The sequence below is a fragment of the Mastomys coucha genome, unplaced genomic scaffold, assembly GCF_008632895.1.
Source record: "Mastomys coucha isolate ucsf_1 unplaced genomic scaffold, UCSF_Mcou_1 pScaffold7, whole genome shotgun sequence".
Classification (NCBI taxonomy): domain Eukaryota; kingdom Metazoa; phylum Chordata; class Mammalia; order Rodentia; family Muridae; genus Mastomys; species Mastomys coucha.
Genome location: NW_022196913.1, coordinates 75441279 through 75465282, shown reverse-complemented (window position 1 = coordinate 75465282; position 24004 = coordinate 75441279). Strand labels below are relative to the sequence as shown.

At 46.9% G+C, this 24004-nt stretch overlaps 1 protein-coding gene across 1 annotated transcript; it reads left to right on the top strand.

Moving 5' to 3' along the window:
* The first annotated feature begins 834 nt into the window (after positions 1-834).
* Ankrd46 (ankyrin repeat domain 46) lies at positions 835-24004 on the top strand. The gene is made up of 5 exons (XM_031358864.1): positions 835-939; positions 1642-1755; positions 14422-14754; positions 16031-16189; positions 22221-24004. Exons 3-5 carry the CDS (start codon positions 14444-14446, stop codon positions 22435-22437), a joined length of 687 nt encoding a protein of 228 aa, XP_031214724.1. The 5' UTR covers positions 835-939; positions 1642-1755; positions 14422-14443; the 3' UTR covers positions 22438-24004.

Sequence of the window (24004 nt, the reverse complement as noted above, 5' to 3'; positions counted from 1 at the left end):
GGGCTCCATGAATATCCCAGGCTGGCAGGCTGGCTGGCCAGGGGGACCCCTGAGTTCCAGCTATCTCCCACTAGCCAGAACTGGGATTACCACACTTAGCCAGCATGCTTGGCTTTTTATGTGGGTTCTGGGGTGACCTCAGGTCCTTATGCTTGCAATGCAGGTCCTTTACCAACTGAGCTATCTCTCCAGCCTTCTTATAATTCTTAAATGAAAGAAATGTGAGATTTCCTCAAGTCAGGCAATAATCCTAAACATTCATTTGACATTACCAGGGGTGGGAGTATTGAGGGGGGGGGACTTAGATGGAATTCTTGAACATACGACACCCTACAGGGTCATCTAGTGGGGTGGATGATACTAGAATTCGAAGAACAGTGTTTAAAAGAAGTCACCTTGGCTGTATGACTGGAGTTGATAAACAGAAAAAAAGAGAGAGGGAGAAAGAGAGAGACAAGAAGCTGTGTAAAAGAATGTTCTAGGACATGGGTGTATCATCATTTTCACATGTCATGACAAGTCAAGGAACCCTTATAAGTGGAGTATAAGCATTCAATCCAAATGATAACTCTGCAGGATTATATTTTAAAGTAGACTTGTCAGCCATTATTTGCTAACTTGTGGATTCAGATTTTAAACATCTCCCCTGAACCGGAAACTAATTAAATTAATGCGCGTGGCAGTTAAAATATTTGTTTCTGCCTTTTAAATTTCTACTTAGTGGAGGGAATGGGACGAATATTTTAAAAAGAGGTGAATGTGCGCGAGATGCTGGCGAGAGGCTGAGCCACTGTGCGAGCCTCCCGCCTGCAGGGGGCGCGCCGCCGAGGGACGCGAGACCGCTCTGCCCTCGCGAGCTCCACCTCTGTGGCCGTCCGCGCCCCGCCCTCCGCCGCTGGAGAGGAGGAGCTGCTGCCATCACTGCTGCCTCGGGCGCAGGTACCAGGGCCCGGGCCATGGGCAGCAGCTGGGCGGGAGCCAGTGACAGCTGCTCTGAGGGCCGTGAAGCCCGGCGCGGGTCCGAGCGGCTTGCTGGCAGGAGGGCCCGGGTCAGGCCTGGGAGGTTGCGCGTAGGATGCCCCGGGAGTCTCCAGCAGCCCACGCCCCAGCCGGATGGCGACGTCCTTCCCAGGCCGGGATGCAGAGCATAGTTAGGAATTGTCAAGTCCTTAGCGGGTCACGAGGAGTACGCAGCCTGAGCGTGCGTGGGCGCTGTGTCGGTGCATGTGATCTGCCCAGACTGTCACACTGCCCAGGGTATCCCCGGAGTAAAAGATTTGCACACTTTGTGCTTAGGCCTCAAGTGATCATGAACTTTCACATTTGACACGCGTCGTTAAAAAGCAGTTGGCTCCTCTCCGGATTTCCCAACAACTGTCTTAGGGAGAGGACAGTTGTCCTAGCAGCGTTCCACAGACTCTAGAATTGGCTGAGGAATGTAATTAAGTGTGTACTATCGACGAGTAAGTAACACTGCTCACTCTAGAGATCGGGGCGTTGACCACCGAGGCGCTATCAGTGGTATGGTGGTTTTTATGTTACAGTAACAGCCGGCTGTTTTCATGTCAGATATTGTGCCTAATGATGTTCCTTTTTAAAATCTTTGCAACAACCCTGACAAGTACCATCTCTGATTTGCAGATAAAGAAACTGAGGCAGAGTTTAAATTAACCTGCCCAAGTCCAGACAGTTGGCAGAGTAAGTGGGATCGGAGACGCCCAAGACTTCACACCAGCATCCCTTTACCTTCCAAAGGTAGTGTTCCTTAAGAATTTTGTTTATTGATACACTTTGTAGCCTGAGCTGGTTTCTCTCAGACTTATACGCTTATGGCAGTATGCAAGAGCCTGTACCACTCTCCTTTTAGGTTAAAGGGAGTTTAATGAGAAAATACACTTGTTCATTAAGCTTTGTAGTGAGAATAAAGTTAAATGTCCCGGGTTCTCACTGTTTCAGCATAGGTTGATTTGATGGAGAAGTGTGTCTGTGTTTGTCTACACACATTAGCTGTGTGTTGGTTAATTGTATTTTCACAGCAGTTCTAGTGTGTGTACCTTGGGAGAGAACTGCCACATGGCGAGGAATGAAGGATGCAGGGAACATTCTGTAGAGCAATTGACTGCAAGATCAAGGATTTTCACTGTGAGACTGGGGATGTTATTTCCCAGTCCCAGAGATTGGGGCTTATAGATTCTAACTTCCTTTACTATTGTGGGGACAAAGCAACTCGAGGGAGAAAGACTGAGCTCTCCAGTCTGCCATCATGGAGAAGTGATGGCGGCAGGGACTTGAAGCAGCTAGTTGCGTTGCAGCGGAGCAGGCCACTTTACAGTCAAGAGCAGAGAGCACTGAATTAATGCACTTGCTGTGCTCAGCTTCATCTCCTCTCCACTCTGTCAGGGCCCAGCACTCCTGAAACAGGGCTGCCCACGGGGTCGGGCTTTCCCTTCCAGCTGACCCAATTGAGGCACCCCTGTAGGCATGTCCACAGGCCAACCAGCACTCCTGAAACAGGGCTGCCCACGGGGTCGGGCTTTCCCTTCCAGCTGACCCAATTGAGGCACCCCCTGTAGGCATGTCCACAGGCCAACCAAACCTACACAATGCCTGGCTGAGACTCTCTTCCTGGGTGCTTCCTTCTTGCGGCTAGTTGACAGCTAAAGCTAACCACCACTGGATCCCAGTTTGCTTAGTTAAATTAGGGTTTAATGTGTTAGGATTTAATGCGTTAGGATTTAAGAGTTGTGTTGTCCAGAGCTGCATGTGATGTGACGGCACAAGCCTATAATCCTAGTACTCGGGAGGCAGAGGCAGGCAGACCTCTGTAACTTAGAGACTAGCCTGGTCTACATAGAGAGTTCCAGGACAGCCAGAGCTGTTACACAGAGAAACCCTGTCTCTTAAGAGTTGCACTGTCAGGGTTCATGCAGCAGACCTGCAGCCTGTTTTTCATGGTGGGGCAATTCTAAGAACCAGGGGTTGTCCGAATCCTTGATCTAATGGGGCGAACATTCCCCTGCAGTAAGATGGGGATAAGAAAGTGATCTGCTTAAAAGTGGAAGTAAATCCAGTTAGATGGTAACGATTACTAAGAAGAAAAGTAAAGCAGGGCAGGGGTAGGCCGTGCTGGGAGAGGAACTTAGACAGTTTTATAGTAAGAAATCATGTCTGAGATTTTGCTGAATGCGCGGAAGTGATATTGAAGGCGTGCAGGGCAGCCTCTGCTGTCAAGGGGCAAGCGTACAGCACACACAGACACCTAGAGAACAGCAGCTGTCAGAGGACCCACAAGAAGCCACTGGGTTTGAGCAGAGGACGGGAGGGAGGAATGAAGCTAGAAACCTAGTGGATGCTAGTAAAGACTGGAATTAATTAATTAATTAATTAATTCCACAGGAAGGAGGAGATGGTCAGAGTGCTTTGATCAGCAGAGCGACAGGACCTGATTGAAGGTGTTCAGGCTGATTGTAAGACCAAAGATGGAGTCAGAGAGACGGAAGTACCCTAGCCCTCTATTATTCCCAGGGATATAATCCAAGACCTCCATGAACACCTGGAACCTTGGATAGTACCAGGTTCTTTATATAGTGTGCCTTTTTTCCTTCATATATGTGTACACGATAAAATTACTTAACAAAGTAGGCACTGTAAGAGGTTATTAACAGTAACAAAATCAGACAATAAATAGCATTATGCTATAATAAAAATTACATGAATTGGTCTCTGCCTATTTAAGAATATATATTGTATGTCCATCTCCTTACGGGGTTTGAGGTGACAAGATGTCTGCAAGGTGAGATGAAGCAAGGAGACTGATAGAGGCATTGCCACGTGAGCCAGAAGCATCGCTGTGGCAGCTGAGCTGATAGTCCGGAGAGTGGCTAAATGCCTGTGGTAAACACAGGGCCTGCTACGCAGAGGGTGACTCATGCCCAGGCTGGACAGAGCTGGAAGGCTTGAGAGTGGATTGCACCATTCAGAAGTGTGTCTGAGAACTGATGAATCCTTTCTGCAGTCTCCCATCTGTGCCGGACTATGATTGGCTGTGGGTCGTTGTAAGCAACAGAAGTAAAGCCATGAGTAAGGGCTCTGTGCAGGAAGGAGCAGTCATGTTCGAGAAATGATTTGCTGGCAGACTGAAAGCAGATGTGCGGGTAGGTGACACATGAAGCAGAGTTGGATTCAGTCATAGTTGAGATGCCTGTTTAAATACATCAGGAGAGACTAGGATTCAAGACAAAGGTTTGACTGGAAACACAAGCTCAGGAGTTATCAGAAAGATGGGGCATTGGCCAGTTTTTACTCAATATGACAGAATTCCTAGTATAAATAAGTTGAAAAGAGGGAAGATGTATTTTATTTCTAACATAGAGATTGTAGTCTATCGTCCTTGCTCTATTGCTCCTAGAGCCATTGTGAAGCAGAACATCATGGAGCTGGGAACAGGTGGCAAGGCTGCTCACCTCATGGTGACAGGAAGCAGAGAGAGTCACATGCTTGCGGTGACTCACTTCCTCCAGTTGGACCCACAGTTGAGAATGTCACCGTCTCCCCTAGTAGCCCCAGCAGCTGGGAATCAGGCTTCCAGTACCTGAGCCTTTGGGGGCGGGACACTTTGCATCCAGACCATAGTAGGTATGGTTAAAGGCACGAGACTGTGGCAAAGGCTAAGGAACACTGAGCCATGGAACCTTTATGCTCAGTGATTGGTGTTACTGAGAACATTAAGGGACATGGGGAGAAACTGTGGGATTGTTGACGGAAGGGGTAAGTGTAGAGTGCAGGGAGAAAGGGACCGGCTATGTCACCCGCTCACTGGACGAGCCCTGTGACAGACATGAAAGTGGCAGATGACAAGATGGTCATAGGAACAAGGTTGGGATGCTTGCCATATGAAAAATGAAGAACCGTTTTAGAACAGAGGCAGGTAAGACTTTGTGGCATCGCACCCTGCTTAAATGGAGTAGAGAGTGGCAACAGACACGAACAGCAACCTGTTATGTGCTAGAGCTACATTGCCTGTAATAGCTGAGACCATATGTCTATTTACACATTAAAAGTAATGTCCGCCAGGCAGTGGTGGCACACACCTTTAATCCCAGCACTTGGGAGGCAGAGGCAGGCAGATTTCTGAGTTTGAGGCCAGCCTGGTCTACAGAGTGAGTTCCAGGACATCCAGGGCTATACAGAGAAACCCTGTCTCGAAAAACCAAAAACCAACCAACCAACCAAACAAAAAGTAATATCCCTGGCTGTAGTAACTGTATTCTACAGTTCTCAGCATTCCTCAGGGATTTATAAATAATCATTAAAATCTTTCATCTAAATTACCACTTTAGTAAACCACAAGAACAGTGATAATCTGAAATAAGGAGAAGGAGAGAATTAGAGCAGAAGCCTGTGGTATTTGAGTGGGAAATCGGTAACCAGGGATCAGAGCGTGTTCTGAGTAAACCAGCAGGGAGGACTGTGCCAGAGGCTGGCCTTGAAGCTGGCCGAAGAACCTTAGCAACAGTTGTACCCAAAGATTTCTCTGTTTGGTCCCTAGAGGGGGGTCTAAGGCAGAGGCTGAAGGATATAAAAGAAATATCCATAAAGTGAGGGAATGGGAGCTCAGGAAGGTCAGAGGTTCTTGTGCATTAGAATCAGGTGGTGGGACTTAAAGTACAGGAGTGGGAGCTAAGAGAGTGGTGCAGCCTGAGGGCCTCCTGGTGTATCTGTTTCTGAAGTGGTGGTAACACCTGCAATCATCTGATAAACCATAACTACAAACTAAGGTCAGCTCAGTACAGATCAGATCAGATAGAAGAAAGGCCGTGTAGAGGGCTTGTTTGGATGAGTATTGCTGGGGAGACAGGCTGAAGGCCAAAGACACATTTACAGGCTGTCTTGAACCTGAAGCTTGGCTTTAATTTGTCTTTGTCTCTTCTTATGCCTTTATAGTTTAAGATACAAAACATTTCTGATTCAGTTCTCTTTCTAGAATCCAAAACTTGTGCATTCTGGGGTATAATTTGTTCCACGAACTCAAAAGTAAGACACTTGTTATAGCATTTGGAGCCCATGAGGTCATCGTCTTTCATCTTTTGAAAGCATCTTAAAGAACAATCCTCATGTCATTATGACCTTTTCTGAACAGTGTGGTCCTCTTGAGTGCCAGAACCAAAGCTTAGGGTAGCAGTTACTCAGACTTTAAATAAAGAATTGTTAAGTGCTGTGCTTTGTCACGTCTGTAATGACAGGTCGTACAGAACATTTTAAAAAATGAGAACATTACCATTATTGCCAGTCTCCTCAGTATTAGTCATAGCGTGAATGACAAAATGTGGTTTTAAGAGATAGTGAGTAAGAACTGGAAGAAAACTGAGGTGTGTATAAAATAGCAAGGAGCTTTAACTCCTGGTGTCTGAGTCTTCACTGGACGATTCATCCAGGCAGGAGATGTTGAGGCCGCGTCCTGGGGGACAGCTGGTCAGAGTGTAGCTGTAGGGAGCGCTTTGCAGTCGGCGAGCTCTTTCTCCCCGGTGTTGTCACACTGACCTTTGAGCTTTCTGAACAGTCTGTAAAGATAGCCTGAGTGAAGATGTGCAGAGACAGCTCTGTGGCTAAGAGAGCAGTCTGCTCTTCCAGAGGACACCCACTTATGTGAGGTGGCTCAGAGCCCCCCGAAACTCCACTTCCAGGGGATCTTGCACATGTGACCTCTCTACAAATGCACAGTGCTACCTCTACCATATATCCATAATTCCTGGTAGCTGACCTGGGACTTGCCAGCCTCTGTCCCTATCTCTGAGAGATTCCCCAGAGCTCTCTGGGAGACTGAACCTGCCTGCTTGTTTGACACCTGGCTGGGCGAGGCGGTGTATGGGCTGGCTCAGTCGGACGGAGATGTGCTTTGATTTGTTCCTCTTCCATGTGAAAGTATTCTGCTAGAGAGACTCCAGGGATTGCTGGATCTGTTCTGCCTCAGGTCACAGGCATTCCTCACTTTCCACTCCCGCCACAGTTTTCTAAGTGACAGCATGTAGAAGATTCAACTACAACCTAACTTCTGCCTTTACAAATTCTTATCCCATTATCTGGGCCTGGCAATGTGAGGAGGACGAAACTCCACATTTTCTTCTTACATCTGGATTCTTGAACTCATTCTACCTTCATTAGGACTCAAAAGATGACCCCCTACCTGTCATCGCCAAGAGAGAAAAGAGCCAGAGCTCCCTGTAAAGCTCAGGTACTTCCCAACCATGAGAGACTTCAGCTTTAGAATATCCAACACCTGTGTGGTAGGTCCTTCTCCCAGTTCAGGAGTCATTTAGCGATAATGCTATTGTAAAACAGCTGTTGGGAAAGTTGGCTGCTCACTCCTCCACAGTTGTGTGTTAGGTATGAGCAGCAGTCTGATGGAGGAGGCCTCCAGTGTGGCACACTGGCTCAGTAGGCTCTGTAAGAGTGGCTATGGAAGTCACTTGGTGTAATAGAAAAGTCCTATGATCAGACAGCCCAGGGACGTCTACTAGGCCCTCCTCAAGGCTGTGTGAAGGAAGAAGTTGCTCCCGTGTTGTGCAAATGGAGGCTTTGCATGAAGGATGCAGTACCTGCCAGCCACTGTGTTTTCACATACAAGGCAAGGCTGTCTCCAAAACTAAACCACGCTGAAGACTGGATGCCTCACAAGGTGGCGCTGTTGGACATGAGAAATGCTGTGTAACATGGGCAGAACACAGAAAGTTCCACCTTGCAGGGCTTTAATGTCTGTGCAGTTCAGTATAGATCATAAACTGAAAAGGACCCCATGCAGTAAGAGTTTCAAAAACTGCATAAGTACATAGTAAAGAATCTAGAAAACAAAAGTATTAATCTATCTAAACTAGCAATGATTACTTTTATGGAAATTTTATTTAATTTTATGAATTTATTTATTTAAATCTATTATCGTTCCTAAAAAAGTTGAGTTGTGGCTAAACTCTAGTCAGTAAAGCAATAAATAATCTAAATATTGCCAGAATACAGCAGACATCCTTGTTTTAGTGATTTTAGTTTCTTCTTGGTGGAGAAAAAAATTGGGTAAAGGTTTGCTTGTTATCTCAGACAGTAAGAAATGCTTAGGCACAGCAAGTCCAGGAATTCAGTCACTTCCTGTACACTAGAGGACGTTGTCAAAGACTTTGTTATTGTTGTTCCACAAACACTTACTTGTATTCAGTGACTACAGGGTTGCTTCAGAACACTGTGCCAGGCTGCTTCCTGTGGAGCAAGTAACACTGCAGAGCCGCATTGTTCTTGGGGTGTGGGGAGTCCATTTGGAATGTGAATACATGTGCCTGTTCCCTTGCCTGAGATCTGTGGTGTGTGTGCACTTGGGTTGTAAGCAGTCACTGCTCACTGGGAGATCTATGAGTGCACATGCACATGGTTTGTTGTATTCCATCTGGAAGCCACTGACTCCTTTACAGGGATAAGAACACCCAACACCACAGGGGCTCCAGATTGGGCTTCCTCTCCCACACACTGTTTCCCTCTGCTGCTTTCTATAATGTTAGGCAGGGTATGCACCAAGATCTCACAGCTCTCCCCACAGTCTTCCCCACAGCCCTCCCCACAGCCCTCCTCACAGCCCTTCTCACAGTCCTCCCGATAGTCCTCCCCGCAGCCCTCCTAACAGCCCTCCCCACAGCCCTCCTCACAGCCCTTCTCATAGTCCTCCCTGCAACCCTCCCCGCAGCCCTCCCCACAGTCCTCCCCACAGCCCTCCTCACAGCCCTTCTCATAGTCCTCCCGATAGTCCTCCCCGCAGCCTTTCCCACAGCTCTCCCAGCAGCCCTCCCCACAGCCCTCCCAGCAGCCCTCCCCACAGCCCTCCCCACAGCCCTCCCCACAGCCCTCCCCGCAGCCCTCCCCACAGCCCTCCCAGCAGCCCTCCCCACAGCCCTCCCTGCAGCCCTCCCCACCGTGTGCACTGAGATCTCATGCCCCCCTCCCCAGCATGCCAGTTTTGTATACATTTTGCTCCAGCATCTTAGCTTTAATACCTGCTTCTAATTGCTCCTCCACAGGTGTGATGTCACCAGTGCATTTGAACCAGGAGTGTAGCACTTAGTTATGCTTTCCCAGTGACTTTCAAAATGAAAATCAAATCCACACTGTATGTATTTGATCGTTGATACTAGATAGTGGAAGAACTGTAGGCTATCAGCACAGCCTGTACTAAAACATAGCACCTTTCCATTAGTTTCTGCCCATGGAGAATCTGATCCTAGAACTTCTGTACTTTGATCCAAGACTGTGAATCCAAATTTGGGATGTAAATGGAAAAGCATGTTCAATAGAACTTTCCATCAAGTCAGCGGCTCTCAAGTTTCCACCCAGGCCTCCTTGCTTGTTATTAGGTTCCGGTCACAGCTGAGGCCTGAGGGAGAGCTAGGGTGAGGTGAGTGAGTATCAGGGCCGCTGCACACGGGGCAAGAGTTCTAACTGTGAGGCTGCACCGCCTCTTACACCTGACCTCATACTTCTGTGGCAATGCCCACAAGTCTGCCAGTGTGCCCGTCTGTGGACAGGCCTCATGCACACTGCCCTTATAAAACAGGGCAGCCAGTGTGCTTTCTGGGGCTTGGTGCCCCCACCGTAGGCTACTCCAGGCATTGTGTTTTTACTCTGCCAGTTCTCTTTTCTGGAGGTTTTGCTCCCCACTAGATGTCACCCCATTTAGAAGCTACTCTGTTACCCAGGGATGGATATGCCTTGCAAGTGTGCTTCTGCACAACAGGGTACTGTACAGCCTGGGACAGTACTAACCTCAGACGGAGGGCTAAGTCACAAAGCTGAGAAGGATCCAAGCTGGATTTACTCCCAGGCAGTGCACGCCACACACATCTGGATGAAGCGGCCAAATTTTGACAGCTTCCAGCAACAAGAAAACTAGCTCTACAGTCGTGAGAGTTGTTCCTCACATGGGTCAGACTTCACGTCTCTCCCTCCCACAGGTCAGACTTCACATCTCTCCCTCACATGGGTCAGACTTCACACCTCTCCCTCACATGGGTCAGACTTCACACCTCTCCCTCACATGGGTCAGACTTCACACCTCTCCCTCACACAGGTCAGACTTCATGTCTCTTCCTCACACGGGTCAGACTTCATGCCTCTCCTTCCTGCTTTCTCTGGGATTTGGACTTTAAGTGCAACCAGCTAACATGATGGATTTCAGGCACAGTGAATGTTTAGTGATTGATGCTGCCCGTCTGTGATCCAGGCTGCTGCCCAGCACCCTGCCTCAACAGTTCTTCATAGGCATTGAGCAGGGTACACTGCTGTACCCAGTGGGCCCCAGGGAAATCTGAGAGTGGTCAACAAGTGATTTAAGAGCAAGATGGGGGCTGGCGAGATGGCTCAGTGGGTAAGAGCACTGACTGCTTTTCCGAAGGTCCTGAGTTTGGATCCCAGCAACCACATGGTGGCTCACAACCACCCGTAATGTGATTTGATGCCCTCTTCTGGTGCGTCTGAAGACAGCTACAGTGAATTATGCTGGAGCGAGTGGGGCCGGAGAGAGCAGACTAGCAGAAGGTCCTGAGTTCAATTCCCAGCAGCCACACACATGATAGCTCATGGCCATCTGTACAGCTACAATGTACTCATACACATAAAATAAAATAAAATAAATCTTTAAAAAAAAAAAAAAGAGTAGGGCCTGGCAGTGCAGGGAGTTCTGCAGAGAAGAGATATGGAACCAGACCAATTTGTCTGGCTGAGCTACATGCTTTGGCTCTTTGCATACCTTTTCCCCTCTTATGAATAGCATTTTCTTTCTAAGAGTTCTTTGTGGAGCTAGGGATGTAGCTCAGTGATTGACCTTGCTTATGCAAAGCCCTGGGCTCAAATTTCGTGGCCCTGTAAAAATTAATTAGCTAAAGTTAGAGGTTAGCTTCCACTTATTTGTGGAGAATGTGCATTCAGAATTCCAGAGGCTGAGGGTGACTTCCAAAGCCCGGTTTCTCCCTGTAGATGACTCATGGAGGACTCTTTCCTGCCTGTGCTTTGTCAGTAGTCGCAGTCGTGCCTCTCCACTCTCCTCCTCCTCACTCACAACTTGAGTGCCTGGCAGTCACCCGGGTGGCCTGGCTGGCTGCTGCCTCACCTCAGGTGTTCTGGGGCATGCACACAGGCCCCATGACCTGCCGTGTGTCACAGAATGCACACAGGCCCCATGACCTGCCATGTGTCACAGAATGCACACAGGCCCCATGACCTGCCATGTGTCACAGAACAGTGTGTTCTTTCTATACTGCACCTTCTTATAGGTGGAGTTCCTTGACACTGTTGACTGTTCTGGGTTCATCATGATTTTTTGCTGAACCTTGTTAGGAATTCAGTTACAGATCTTGGGTGGCACTGGGGAACATTTCATCTTGCACCTTCCGAGTTCTGCTGTGGACTTTTTGTAGCCTGAGAACCTTTAGGGAGCTATGGCCTGCACCCCTCTGACCAAGGGGAAGTGCTATCTGCCTGGGAATCTTGACTGTGGGGTTATGGTGAGCAGTTCCTCCGGGACAGAGAAACAGACCAACTCCACTTCTCACCTTAGAGCAGACAGAGAAGGGCTGATTCTTCCCAGCCCGCCGGCCAGAAGGCCTGGGTCAACACACCCAGTAGGTAGGTTTTCAGGGTCATTCTTACAGAGTAACCAACAAGTCTCTGCTCTTCAGAATACTTGGCGTATGCCAAAACGGTTTGTGTTGGGTTTTTGTTTGTCTGTTTTGTTTGGTGCTCCAATCCAGGGAGCAGTGCAGGGGAGGTTAAGAGAAGGCTCTCACAGAAGAACTGCCAACATCTTTATTAAATAAAATATTAGAATGGAATTACATAATATATATATATATATATGTATATATATATATATATATATATATATATATATGAGAAGATAACCATGACATGAAAACTATGCCTTTTTTACTTTTTAAAAATAGTAGACTTATTTTAAGAGTATGACTATTTTACTTGTATTTTGTCTGTGTACCAAGTCCATGCCTGATGCTCACCAGGGTCAGAAGAGGGCATTGGATCCCCTGTACCTGGGGTTATAGGTGCCCATGAACCACCCACCGTGTGTATGCCAGGAACTGGACCTGGGTGGGTCTTCTGCAAGAGCAACACGTGCTTTCTTTCTTTTAATGATTTATTTATCTTTATTTTATGTGCTTTGGAGTTTTGCCTGCATGTGTGTCTTTGTAATGCTGTTGGATCCCTGGCACTGGAGCCACCAGCTAGGTTTTGGGAGGTGAACCCAGGTCCCCTGAAAGAACAACCAGTGCTCTTAACTGCTGAGCCACCTCTCCAACCTCAGCAGCAAGTGGTCTTAACACACTGAGCTACCTCTCCAGCTCTGGGGATTAATTTTTAAGATGTTGTTATTTCAAGTCAGCACTGGTAGCTGAAGCAGGAAGAGTTAGAGGCCAGCCCGAGCCCTGTATGTAATGAACCCTGCCCCACACAAGCCCCTCGTCATGTGTGTTATAACCAGAGGTGTCTACAAGTGTCCCTACCAGCTGCCGTTTTGCTGTACTCATGCTCCATTCCCTCTCCAGAAGGTCCTCGCCTCTGTCACTGATTTGGGTCAAGGTTCCATCGTTTCCTGCCCACTGACGTACCGATTGATTGCTCATCTCTAGTCTTGTCTGTATAGCCCTGCACATTTCTGTCCAGGTCTCTGTCTGAAAGACCAGTAAGGCCAGCCATCTCCTAGGCCTAAAGTCTAAAGGGACTCTCACAGACATTCAAGGAAAATGAAACTTATTGTGAAGTTGTCATGGTTACATAACATTTAACCCTAACCCCAACCCTAACCCTAACCCTAGCCCCAACCCCAACCCCAACCCCAAACCCAACCCCAACCCTAACCCTAACCCTAACCCCAAGTATATGCGCTCAACTTGGGCTCAGAAGTGAAGGAACAGAAGGAACAGGTCCTCAGTGTGTATTGGCTGATACCTGCCTCAGAGCCAAGAGCAGGAACAGTGTCCTGGAGCCAGGCAGCCCAGGCTACAGAACCATATAGAGAGGCCAAGAACCTGCCAGACTCAATGCTTGTGGGCTTTGCACTCCCCAACCCTCAGGAATGGGGGTAGATACAGTGAATTGGCCTAGTACTGAGTTCCATTAGTGTTCCCAGAAAGATTTCCCCTGTTCTCTGGTTTTCTCACATGTACAATGGCATACACACATGGTGTGCACAGCCATGCACACATGATAGAAAAATAAACAAATGTTTTTGTTTGTTTGTTTATTTATTATACGTAGCTGTCTTCAGACACTACAGAAGAGGGCATCAGATCTCATTACGGATGGTTGTGAGCCACCATGTGGTTGCTGGGATTTGAACTCAGGACCTTTAGAAGAGCAGTCAGTGCTCTTAACCACTGAGCCATTTCTCCAGCCCCAGGTTGTTTTTTTTAAAAGAGCCTTTTCTGTAAATGCCCAGTCCCTGCTTTTCTGTTCTCTCTCCAGCGTTCCTTTTAAGAGAGTTTACTTTCTTCTTAGTTGAAGTGAAGGGTGAGGAGAGAGCTGGTGAAGCAGAATTGCTGTGGCTGAGGCAATGCAAAGCTGGTCTCAGCTGGTAGTTTTTTAGGTGCAATCTCTCTGGAACACTAATGGGACTTGGTACTAGAGCTGCCTACTATGTGCCTAACCTCCAGGGAATTCAGATCATAGAACCCAGGTGGAGTCGGGGCTTTGGTGCTGTGGACAATACTGTGGACACAGCTGCTTCCGTGGCCTATGTCTGTCTGCCTCATCTCTCAGTCCTTAGACACTGCAAGTTTGGCAAAACCAAGTACTGAGGTGGCCATAAAACAGTAGAAGAAAGAGGGTTAAATTCTGTAGAAGTCTGTTGATTTAATGACATTTAAAAAGCAGTGTGTTAGTTCCTTTAACTTTTAGAATGAAGTCTTAAATCCTGGCCCTCAGGTGCAGTGTATTATGGGTAGTGTATTACGTTGTCAGTGAGCTTTTTCTGTTAGCTCTATAGAGCATCTCTTGTAAGAAGGAAGTGTATGAAGAATGACCATGCATTCTGTGGTGTGTGAATGTAGAGATGGCTAGCTCTACAGCTTAAACTTCACATGTGTTTCCTTATAAGGTCATGACCTAAAATCTAGTTTTATTTTAGCTTTAAAAATATTTCAGTCCTTTATTGTGATAAAAAATTAAGAGTTTTACAGTAATTTAATTGCCATTTTGATCCAGCAGATATGAAGAAAAGAAACTCTTTTAGTGGAAAATAAAACATAGTAGATACTTTTGTGATTATTGTTTGTTTGGTAAGGAAATTTATTCTGAGAATGAGACAAGAACGGTAATAGTGTTCCTTGACTGGCTACCACTGGCCTCACCTGCTGCCCCTCCCCTCCCCTCTCATTGCAGGAGTGCCCATTCACCACAGACGATGTCGTACGTCTTTGTGAATGACTCTTCGCAGACTAACGTGCCCTTGCTTCAGGCTTGCATCGATGGAGACTTCACCTATTCCAAGAGGCTTTTGGAAAGCGGCTTTGACCCAAATATCCGAGACAGCAGAGGTAGAACAGGCCTCCACCTGGCCGCCGCCCGAGGGAATGTGGACATCTGCCAGCTGCTGCATAAGTTTGGTGCTGACCCTCTGGCCACGGATTATCAGGGGAACACAGCCCTCCACCTGTGTGGCCATGTGGACACCATCCAGTTCTTAGTTTCCAACGGACTCAAAATTGATATTTGGTGAGTTCTCCTTTCCCATTAGATGTGCAGGCCATGGGCTGATCACCACCTGATCCATTGTAATGACAAGTTCAGAAAGTTATGGATGCCTGAGCACTCAGTAGGGCAGTGTGGGAGCCCTAGAACTCCATGTGCACAAATATGCACACTGTGCGTGTGCGTGTGCGTGTGCGTGTGTGTGTGTGTGTGTGTGTGTGTGTGTGTGTGGTGTAGTGTGTACACATGTGTGTGTGTGTGTGTGGTGTATTATTTGCGCATGTGTGAAACAGCTGGTTTCTGTTAATTATGAAGTATAATTCAACAACAGAAGGAAGAGGATGGTTTTGTCAGTTTGTTCTAAGCTCACAGTGAGTAGTACTCTCTCTAGCGGCTTCATTTTAATTAGTTTTTAGATTTCTCCCATGCAGGTATCTGTATGGTGAGCATTATTCCTCAACCCTCCATGACATGAGAAAAGTCTCATGTTATACACGAGACAGGCGTGCCAAGAAGTCACCCAGCTTAGACTGCAGTTTAAGCTAATTCCTCCACATAGCCCGTGTGTCTCCTGTCAGACATGCTAGCCCCATCGTAGCTCCAGGCCAAGTCGTCTTCAGGATGGACAGGTGGAGGACATCGTGGGGATTTGTGTTGTTGGACCAGTAACACCCAGTCTCCTGAGTGGAAGGGTCAGCTCACCTCAAAGCTGAGCTTGAACTTGAAGCTACAGGTTCCTAATGTCCTGTATGTCTCCGGCATACCGGAGCCATGGCTACCTGGATCAGAGCGTGGCAGCAGATGTTTCTGTGGCAGTGGGGACAGAGTGGGGCAGGAGCTGACAGTGGAACGGGCATGACTCGAAGTCTGGTCTGCTCTTCCTTTGCTAGAGTCAGATAGTTCAGTGTTCAAGGGAGCTTTCATTCTTAGACCCTTTGCATATACATATGTAAATATATGTCTGCATACATACATGTGTAAGTATGCATGTACATATACATAAATGAATGTACTCATAGTGTGTACAAAGGCCGAGTCTAGGACTCTAGATCTAGACTTCCTAATTTTGCCTTAGAAGTTCTTTTTTTCTCTTTTATTTACTGTCATCTGTTCTTTGTTTTTCCTAAATGGTCTTTTTTCAATTCCCTGGAAGGAAAAGTCTAGCCAAGTGTCAGTCTCTGGCCTGCTTAGCTTTGCTTTGTTTGACTTGTGAACTGTGGGTGCACACTTCCCTCACTGATGGGAGCTAGTCACATGGTGTTGCCACTGCACTGACCCTTTCCTTTTGTGACCTTTTCAGCAATCATCAAGGTGCTACCCCTTTAGTTCTGGCAAAGCGCCGGGGCGTGAATAAAGATGTCATCCGACTGCTGGAGTCTTTGGAAGAACAGGAAGTAAAAGGATTTAACAGAGGCGCACACTCGAAGCTGGAGACCATGCAGACAGCAGAGAGTGAAAGGTACTTAGGACTCGGCTGTCTAAGGCATGGCCGGTCACTGACTGACTCTGTCTTTGAACCTCACGTATGCACTGTGGCTTCAGATTACAGTTGCAGAACTTGACTGACGTGCTCAGTGACGAAGTGCTCACTCAGTGTCAGATAGATGCACCGCAGTGGATGAGTTAGACAGGAGACAGTTAAAGGCAGAGTCTGAGGGAAGGGGCATCCAAGTTTTAAGTGTAGATCACAAGAATGGGATTTATTAAAGGCAGAAGTTGAGTTGCATCAGAGACAGCAAATACATTCCAAGGGGAGGTGTTGGTGCTAGGACATCCATAGGAGGAGGAAGACTCATTATAAAGACACCAGTTACTGAAGGTCTCTCTCCAGTCTCACACCTGCAATACTGGGCCCCAGGGATGAGCAAGAAGAGAACTTCCACAAATTCTAAGCCAGCCTGGGTTGCTTAGTGAGACCCTGATTATGTGGGTCTATTATGCACAAGTACTCACAACTCAAGCAAAGGAGAAAAAGTAATTTTGACAGGAGCAGGAAGCTCTGTGTAACCGGAGCCCAGGTGTGGGACTGGCAAGGTCCTCATGTGTGATTTCTCCTCACCGTCACCTAGCCGGGTGGGGAGCACAGGCACAGTCGGTCAGTCTGCAGAGTGCTCTGCCCGGATGGCTTGACAGGCAAAGCCGATCAGCCTGACCTAGGTTGAAGTGGCACAGAGTCTAGGGTGCCTTGGTGTCCCAGCGTTCAAATACTCAGTGAGCTCAGTCGGCTCCTCCCAGCTTTGCAGATGTAGTAGACTGTCCAGGCTCTGGCTCTACACACCATCTGGATCACGGGGGTCAGCCCTTCACAGCCCAGCTCTGTGATGCCTCCGCAGCCGTGCCACCTTCCTTCCTCTGCTGGCTGTGGCTCCATGCCCTTTGTCAGTTGTAAGCACTTCCTGTTGTCCTAAGGGAGCTCAAGGGTTTTTACTGTGAACCGGTGATGCTCCTGAGTTTTCCAGACGCTGACAAGTAGGCAAAGGAACAGGGGCTCAGGCACACGCATGGGCACCCTCTCCTTCACCTCTGGGTTGGGGTTCAGAGTCCGTGTGTCAAGGGCGGGCAGCAGTGCTTGAGTCTTCCTCTGCAAAGGGACTGCAAATGTGTTCTCATCTTCTGTAACATAACAGATTAATGTAAGGTTCTTCTTCTTTTTTTTTTAAAGATTTATTTATTATTATAAATGAGTACACAGAAGCGGGTATCAGATTTCACTATGGGTGGTTGTGAGCCACCATGTGGTTGCTGGGATTTGGACTCACGACCTTTGGAAGAGCAGTCAGTGCTCTTACCCGCTGAGCCATCTCACCAGCCCTGTAATGTTCTTCTTAAAGATGTGCATGTGTGTCTGTCTGTCTGACTGACTGTGCATTTGCGTACCCTGATGTGCGCATCTGTGCACTACGAGAGAGGCCAGAAGAGGTTTCTGGTGCCCGTCAACCACTCTCCACTCATTTTTTGGAGGCAGGGTTTCTCCTGGACCCAGACCTATGTTTTCTCCTCTTCTTCCCCTCCCTCAGAGCTGGGGTTACTGGACGTGTGGGGTGCCTGGCCTGTTATGTGGGTTCAGGGGTTTAAGTTCCAGTCCCCAAGACTGCACACAAATGCTCCTAACTGCTGTGGGTTTCTCTAGCCCCAGCCTTCTGTTTGCGAGTGCACGTGTTTCTCGGTGCATTCTGGAGCACTCACTGGATCCCAGCCAGTAGGCCTCCTTATCAGAAATACACTTGGACTATTTACCTGTCACGATTACTAATTAACTCAGTCAGGAGTAGTTGGTACATCCTGGTAGCAATGTGAACTCCTTTGCTCACATTGGCCTTTGTGTTACTTACAGTGGACACTGAAGCTTCTCCATGTAAAAGGTTAACACACCTGCCACTTAGTTCTCCTACCTGGTCTTGTCCTGGGTGCTGAGATTAAATTCCACTTAAAGATGGTGTTATAAAAATACAAATCAGAGCTGGGCAGTGGTGGTGCATGCCTTTAATCTCAGCACTTAGGAGGCAGAGGCAGGCAGATTTCTGAGTTCGAGGCCATCCTGGTCTACAGAGTGACTTCCAGGACAGCTAAAGCTACACAGAGAAACCCTATCTCAAAACACCCCCCCCCCCCCCCAACACACAAAAGTACAAATCAGGGAAGTGAATAAATCCTTTACAGAAAGCCAAGAAAAATACAAATCAAACCACAGTGGAATAGTCCTTAACTCTGAGGACAGGTGTACCCAGGCAGGCAGACTGTCACTACTGTTATTGAAGTTGTGGGGAAAATAGACTCCTGAAGCCAGCATAGAACAGGGGCCACTTTGGAAAACAGTCTTACAGCTTATCAAAAGGTATCCAGAGTTACTATGTGACTCTGCAATCCCACGTCTAGGTACATATTAAATGTCCATCCACTAAGAAAAGAATAAACATGTTACCTGTTTACCTAAAGGAATATAACTGTGCTGTAAAAACTAATCAAGTATTGATAGATGCTTCAGTCAGGATAAATATTGATAAAATGCTGTATGGGAAAAGCAGGCATAAAAAGACCTATACTATTTATTCTGTTGGTATAAAATGCCCAAACAGGGAAATCATAGGAACAAAGTAGACTGCAGGTCACAAGGGTCTGGGAGGACAACAAGGGTGGCTAATGAGTACAGAGTTTACGACAAGCACCGATGACGTTTTGGGAATTAGATGGTAAAAAAAGTTCACACCTTTGAAAGTCCTCAGAACCACTAAGTTCCAGCCAGCAGGGCACATGGCTCTAATCCCAGCACTGGAAGGCAGAGGCAGGAGGATCTCTGTGAGTTCCAGGCCACCCAGGGCTATACTGTGAGACATAAAACAATGGACTTTTTAGAATAAATAATAATAATAAACAAGTAGAGGGAGATTCAGTGGATTAAGTAGGAGGTGGCATTGTACCGTAAGTATGGCCACCTTCCAAGCAGTGCGCTTGTGATGTATTTTCCGTAGGGTTCTATGAGACATGGGTTATCTTATGTAGGACTTAAAAATCAAGTTGTTGAAAAGTATTTGCCCATCTGCATATTATTCTAACTTTAATTTTATTCTCTTAAAAATGCTTGTTTTATGTGTATGGATGTTTTGTCTGCATGTATATATGTGCAGCACATGTGTACAGTTCCAACAGAGGCCAGAAGAGGGCATCAAATCCCCTGAAGTTACAGATAGCTGTGAGCTGCTTTGTTGGTGATAGGATCGAGCCTGGGTCCTCTGGAAGAGCAGCCAGTGCCCTTAACCATTGAGCCATCTCTCCAGCCCTCAACTGTATTATTGTTATGACAATTGGATGACAGAAACAGTGCAGCTGATATGTATTTAAAAAAATACTAAGCCAGGCGTGGTGGCCCATGCTTGAAATCTCAGCACTGGGAGACAGAAGCAAGAGGTTGCCATAAGTTTGAGGATAGCCTGGTCTACATAGTGAGTTTGACGCTGTTCCAGTAAGAACCCCACCCTCTCTGGATGGTAAGTTGCGTTCCCTGGCTAAAGCCTGTCTGTTTTTATCGGCAGAGCTCAGCGGGCTCCTGGAGAAGGCTCCCAGAGTTCTCAGCTTACACATGGATCTTTCAGTGTGAGAGGTGTCAGCTCAGGCAAATGTAACATCAAAAGCCTCTTTGTTTTAATTTGACTTCTCAAAGTTCTAATCTTCTTATAGGTCTTACTGGAATTTTCTTAAATTCCCATATTGTTGTAGACTTGCTGCAAGTGTCTTGATTTATTAGTTTTTCATATAAAAAGAATCTGGGTATTAGGAAGTCAGCAGCTGCAGACTGGTAACACATCTCCAATAATGTATGGCATCCGTTAAGTGTCAAGAATTCAAGTCAGATTATAAGATACCGAGCTGCCAGGGTGCCACTGTGCCCATGCCTTCTGGGAGTCAAGGCTCCGAGGCAGTGCTGTGTGCTGGTTTTGTTCTGTGCTGTTGGCTGGGAGAAAGGAAAGAAGGGGTTGCGGCAGTAGTGAGCTCCCGTGACCAGTGGACAGCTCGTAAGAATGATCATGGTTTCCATGGCTTTAGGCCGCATGCTGTGTCATAGCTGAATGCACCCTGTAAACTTTCAGTCTACCACAGGGTAGCCTTTGCACCCCAAAGACAGAGCTCCTGCTTTCTCTGTGCTTTAACACTGCTCATGATAGGGTCGTGAACACTTGAGTCTATTTGTAGACTATTCACACTACCATTTTAAACATTTTAAATTTTAACATTTAATTTAAACATTTAACATTTTTAAGTATTCAAAATGAAAATTCATAATTTGATGCTTTGTGTTCATAAAAATAACAAAACCAGTAAACTAAAAAATCATCTTGAGTATAGTATGTGGATGTGAAGGTGAAAGGGATTTCCCTTAATTTAATAGTTTTCAATTAGGCTCTCTTATTGCCAAAGCAAAATAAGCTCATTTCCTGTTGAGGTATAAGAGAGATAAAGTGAGTAGAAGAAATCCGGGGACACACACACATACCCACACACCCACACACCTGTGTTCTGTGTTCCCAATGCTCAGGAGGCTGAGGCAAGCCTCAGCTACAAAATGAGTCCTAGTCCAGGCTGGGCTGCATAGTAAGACCCTGTGAATGAATGAATGAATGAATGAATGAGTAAATGAAGAATGAACAGTGGGGAAGGCTGATGACGACTCCTGGTGAGCATGCTGGCTCAGTGGGTAAGAGCATTGCCATGAGAGTCTGAGTCGGAGAGAGAGAAATGAGTCTCAGAAGCTGCCCTCTGACCTCACATGGCATCGCGTGTATCTGCGTGCACACATGCAAATGCACTGAAGATAATTAAGGAATTTTTAACGCCAGTCTACATATACTGTAGGCTGAGCAGTACGCTTCCATCACTAGATTTTATTTAGAGGATTCTTAACTGGGCACATAGCTGAACTAAATTAAGAGAGAAATTCCCTCTTCTAAATTTTTAAATTTTATTTCATGTGTTTGAGAGTTTTTCCTCACGAGTATGGATGTGTGCTGTGTGTGGCTGGTACCTATAGAAACCAGAAGAGGTATCGGATCCCTGAAACTGGAGTTGTGGTGAGTGTATCCTGCCATGTGGGTGCTGAGAAGTAGTTAGCCAAGTCTGCTGCAAGTGCTCTTACCTGCTGAGCTATCACCAGCCCCTCTGCTTGGATCTTGTAAATGGAAAACAAAATATGTTTTGGTTAATGTCTTGATGGAGACAAGGTATTTGACCTATTTTAAGATCTCTGCTTGGGGCACCTTTAAAACAATGTTTTTAATGCACTTTTTGACAATCTTGTATATGTGTACAGTTTATCCTGATCATGGTCACCCAGCTCACCCTCCCACTTCACATGTGTACAATGTACCCTGATCATGTTCACCCAGCTCACCTCTCCCACTTCACATGTGTACAGTGTATCCTGATCATGTTCACCCAGCTCACCCTCTCACTTCACATGTGTACAGTGTACCCTGATCGTGTTCACCCAGCTCACCCCTCCCACTTCACATGTGTACAGTGTATCCTGATCATGTTCACCCAGCTCACCCTCTCACTTCACATGTGTACAGTGTATCCTGATGGTGTTCACCCAGCTCACCCTCCCACTTCACATGTGTACAGTGTATCCTGATGGTGTTCACCCAGCTCACCCCTCCCACTTCACATGTGTACAGTGTATCCTGATGGTGTTCACCCAGCTCACCCTCCTACTTCCCCAGATACCCATTGGGACTTCCTGATAGGATTTTAATTTGCCTGCTGGGTAGTAAGCCAGGACCTAGTTGGTGCATTTCACCAGTGTACGGTTTAAGGCCTATGTGCGGATTCCTAGCAGTAAGTACCCAGGACATCCCTAGGCAGCGTGTCTCTGTAGTGAGTTGTCCAGTCAGGGCTGCAGCAGAGGCTGGCCTTCCCTGGCACAGTCGCTTGTTTGTGTCATGCCTAATGGGTGGAGTGTATTTTCATGCCGCTTTCTTTCTTTGCTCCTTCCACAGTGCCATGGAAAGCCATTCTCTGCTCAACCCCAACCTCCAGCAAGGCGAAGGAGTCCTGTCCAGCTTCCGGACCACGTGGCAGGAGTTTGTGGAGGACCTGGGTTTCTGGAGGGTCCTGCTCTTGATCTTGGTCATTGCCTTGCTGTCTCTGGGCATTGCCTACTACGTGAGTGGGGTGCTGCCCTTTGTGGATAACCAGCCTGAGCTGGTGCACTGAGGGCTCTTGGAGATGAGGCAAGGAGGCTGTCAGGGTGGCTGTTCAGTTTTTAGACTGTTTCTTAGTGCAAGGCAGTGAGGCCTGTCTGTTAGGATTTTTATTTACCGTGATCCTTACAGAAGAATGATGTGTTCCACTGAACTTCGTCCTGTAGTTGGTTATGCTGCATCCTCATGCTACCCTTTGACACAGGCTGTGTCTAGGGAAGACATCCCCAGGCTTGTGTGGTTCAAGTGTGGTGGCAACCAGGCAGACACTCAAGGCAGAGGCTCTGGAGGCCTCACAGTGGGTACCCGACCTTTATGGAGGAACAGTGGCCATCAGAAAACACATTGCTTTTTCTAGGGTTCCATTTGCCAGTGGCTTTGTTTTCTCTCTTGTTTGTTCCTTTTGCAATAATTGTGTTCTGTTTTTATTTACTTTCCTGGCAAGAGGAGGGAGTGAAAACTTTCAACTTGAATTTTAATTTCTTTTACAATCTGTATGACAAATTGGAACTGTTAGGAACTTTGACTTTAAAGGATGTAGTGAGACAGTAGGCAGGTTCAGAACATTAGCAGTCTTCTCTTTAATGTGGGTTGAGTTGATCAGGGTTTAGTTTCCACAGAGCAATTTTGATTCATTTTAAACTGATTGTTTGCAGTGTCTGAAAATCAGCTTTTTATGGAGTTGAGCTCACTCTTCCCTCTCCTCCCATTTTTACTTTGGAGATGTCCCATTCAGAAGAACAGCAGGACACTCTTTGTAGTGAATAGTCATTAGAGAGTCCCCCCCTCACTGTCACCACACTCGGGAGTCCACCAGCCAGCTGTGCCATGAGGTTTACCATGGTTAACCCTCGGTCTGAACGAACAGGTTCAGGTCAGCAGGCGTCCAGCCATGGAGTGGGGAGTATTTCTGAGTAGAGAGTCCTGGACAGTACTGTGCTGCTGCTATGATGTCTGCCCCTGAAAGCAGGGCATTCACATGATGGATAGGAATCTGGACCCTAAACTACATTGCAGCTTGTCAGCCTCTCTGAAAGCCCTCTTTGGTTCTGTGGTATAGAGATCACATTTCTTATAATATTGCAGAGCATGGAGGTTTAATAATTGAGTAAAATCTGAAACTTGCACTAAAAGGCTTTCTTTTCTATAGCAAAGGCACCCTTGGCCAAGTGTCTGGGTAGAGTGGCCCTTCTGCGAGCCTCTTGCTCACTGGCATCTTCTCTGCTTTCAGATATGCAGTGCCGACACTTTTCTTTCAGGTGGCTTTATCCTGTCTGAAGGAACTGTTTTACAGCTTTGCACTGGCTGCTTCAGCATCAGCTTGCATAGCTTGCTTTTAACTAATCATGTTTGGTAGATGCAGGCTTTTGCTTTTGCATGGAGAACACTAGAATTCAAGTTCAAAGCATGTTCAGAACAAGTGCTTTGGAATTGGTTTCCCCTCCGTAAGTCAGAATATAGTAGTATGTAAATATTTTGTCTTTATGATCCCTGCTTCCTGTCTAGCGCTGGTTTCTGTGCATGTTGTGTTCCACATTATTCATTTAAATGCTTCCAATAAATGCATTTATAAACCCTTC